This window comes from Clupea harengus, chromosome 13 (assembly GCF_900700415.2).
Source record: "Clupea harengus chromosome 13, Ch_v2.0.2, whole genome shotgun sequence".
Taxonomy (NCBI): Eukaryota; Metazoa; Chordata; class Actinopteri; order Clupeiformes; family Clupeidae; genus Clupea; species Clupea harengus.
The window spans coordinates 29,251,076-29,253,575 of NC_045164.1; the positions used below are offsets into that span (position 1 = coordinate 29,251,076).

General features: G+C 53.9%; 1 protein-coding gene across 1 annotated transcript in view; it reads right to left on the reverse strand.

Annotated features, from left to right (window-relative positions):
• vcpip1 (valosin containing protein (p97)/p47 complex interacting protein 1) overlaps positions 1-1,803 on the reverse strand; it is a 10,844-nt gene extending 9,041 nt beyond the window's left edge. Inside the window, exon 1 of the mRNA XM_031578592.2 lies at positions 1-1,803. This exon is cut by the window's left edge and continues 1,625 nt beyond it. Within this exon, the coding sequence (XP_031434452.1) occupies positions 1-871 (871 nt within the window). The 5' untranslated portion in view covers positions 872-1,803.
• Positions 1,804-2,500: the final 697 nt, after the last annotated feature.

Here is a 2,500-nt window from a genome sequence, read left to right on the forward strand (position 1 = left end):
CGAGCAGCAGGACGGGGCGGCGCAGCACGTTGGCGAGGCCGAAGACGTGCACGTTGCGGAGCCCCAGGGGCACGCCCTCGGGCGGGGTGAAGAGCGGGTCGCACTCGCTGATGATGTCCTCCCACTCGGCCGCGTCGATGAAGTCGCTGAAGAGCGCCCGGTAGCGCTGCAGGTGCGTGCGGAAGTGGCGCTTGAGGTTCTCGCGCAGCGCGTGCCAGAAGAGCTCGCGCCCGACCAGCGCCCGCGACACGGCGTGCACCAGGCAGTGCCCGTCGCCGTCCACGTGCACGGGCACCAGGCCGCGCCGCTCCTGCCCGCCGCCGCCGTCGTTGGCCCGCCGCACCTCCGCCAGCGTGTCGCTCAGGTAGAGCAGGCTGCCCGAGCGGTCCTGCCCGTAGCCCGCCGTGCCCAGGTGCTCGCGCTCCATCGTGAAGGCGCGCTCCGCCAGCAGGGCGCAGTCGAACATGTCGCCCTGGTTCATGGCGCTCAGCAGCGTGGCTTTCCCGCTCGCCTTGTCCATGCCGTAGCGCGTGAGCGTCGGGGACAGCAGCTTGCAGTGGTAGTTCGACAGACCCATCACCTTCACGAGCTCCGGGCCCTTCTTGTTGGGCGCGCCCGCGCCGGCGCCCGTGACGCCCAGCAGCGCGTGCCGCAGCAGGTTGTGCAGCACCACGTCCGGGTCCGTCACCTCCTCCACGCGCAGCAGGTTCTTCTGCTCGTGCCGCTGGCCGCATTCGGTGCACTCGATGCTCGCGGCATTGCCCTGCGCGGGGAAGAAGAGCCGCGCCTGGCACTGAGGGTCCGGGCACGAGCCGGACAGGATGCGCTTGTCTTTTTTATTCTTGTTGCTGCCAGGTGGCGATGACGACATGTTTGCTTTCTTTTGGGGTCGTTTCCGTGCTTACAAAAACATTCTAAGGTTCCTCGCGGACAGTCCGGAATCGCCTCTCCCTGCGGTTATCTCTTGTTTGTCTGTATTGCAGAAGAGGAACAACACGGAAGCGGTTTGTTTTTTTTTCCTGAAAGACGTAGCCACTGCTGCTTTCAGAACGTAACGGCACGCAGCGATGCACTCCGCCTGGTCATTGTAGTCCTCTGCAATGTCATGAATTTGCGCTGCACTTCAACGCCTCTTTCCAAACAGCACGATACCTTTTCCGTTAGAGAGCGATGAATTGATGAACGCTGTTGACGAAGCGCGAGTATTTGTCCATTAGCCCACTTCTCGTTCCTGCTACTTGTTCAAGATTCTCAGACAACAACTACAACACCCGATGACGCGCGATATTCTCAGTTCCTGTCGCATTTCTTTACGTCATCATACCAGAAGACTTAACGTGTTTTGATCCTCAACATTGCCACTGTCATGCGCAGTGTTGTCAACAGCAGGATTTCATGATAATATTGTGTCTCCAGATAAGCTGTCATCCCAAAACTTCACAGCTATACACATTAAAAGCACACAAGCCAGTCTTTAATTCGCCTCCGGTGGGTGGGCGTCTTTGTAGAGATGTTTACTGGCTGAGTTCGCTGAAGAAGAAGAGTCGAAATCGTTAGCAGGCCGCCATAAAGTTTAGCGTGTGGCTTTCTTTCTGTATATACGAAACGTGTCGATCAAAGCGATCACAGTCCTTTAAAACACCCGAGAGACGTGCTGTGTAGGCTACCGCACCCGGTCTGTCGCCCGGCTCCCTGCTCACTTCAGAGGGAAGTACTCGAGTTCAAGCAGTGGACCGGCAGCCTGCAGTGCTCCGGGCCACCACCAGGTGGCAAATGACTACATAAACATCCATCAGTTCGAGTGACTGTATTTTGTTTGTTGGGGGAAAATCAGACAAAAATCATGAATGATATTAGAATGAACACAAAAACAAAGTAAGACACACACACACACACACACACACACACATACACAGAGACACACACACACACACACACACACACACACACACACACACACACACACACACACACACACACACACACACACACACAAGCAGACCTGGATGCTCAAAGAAATTACAATCCAACTTCTACCCTATATAGCTATATATCCAAAACTCTATGAAACACTTGAAGTCTACCTCGTTTATGATACATCTACACACTCTGTGTAAATAATTGCCACCATCGATATAGTTTTCTGTTCCATTGCTCTACTTACTCTTGTAATAGTAACGAGCACACTGTATACCCACTAAGCTGTTCCACACACACACACGTACACACACGTACACACACGTACACACACACACACACACACACACACACACACACACACACACACACACACACACACACACACACACACACACTAAGCTGTTCTACAATACCTGAATGCTCTCTCCCCATCTCATCCACTATTCATTTTGTATGTATCATGTATATACCATGCTGTGTCTATGTATCGTGTACATTTTTCACATGTATGCTACCATGCTTATCCTGATGCGTGTATGAATTAACCTGCCATGTTTCTGATCCTCCCCCCCACACACAC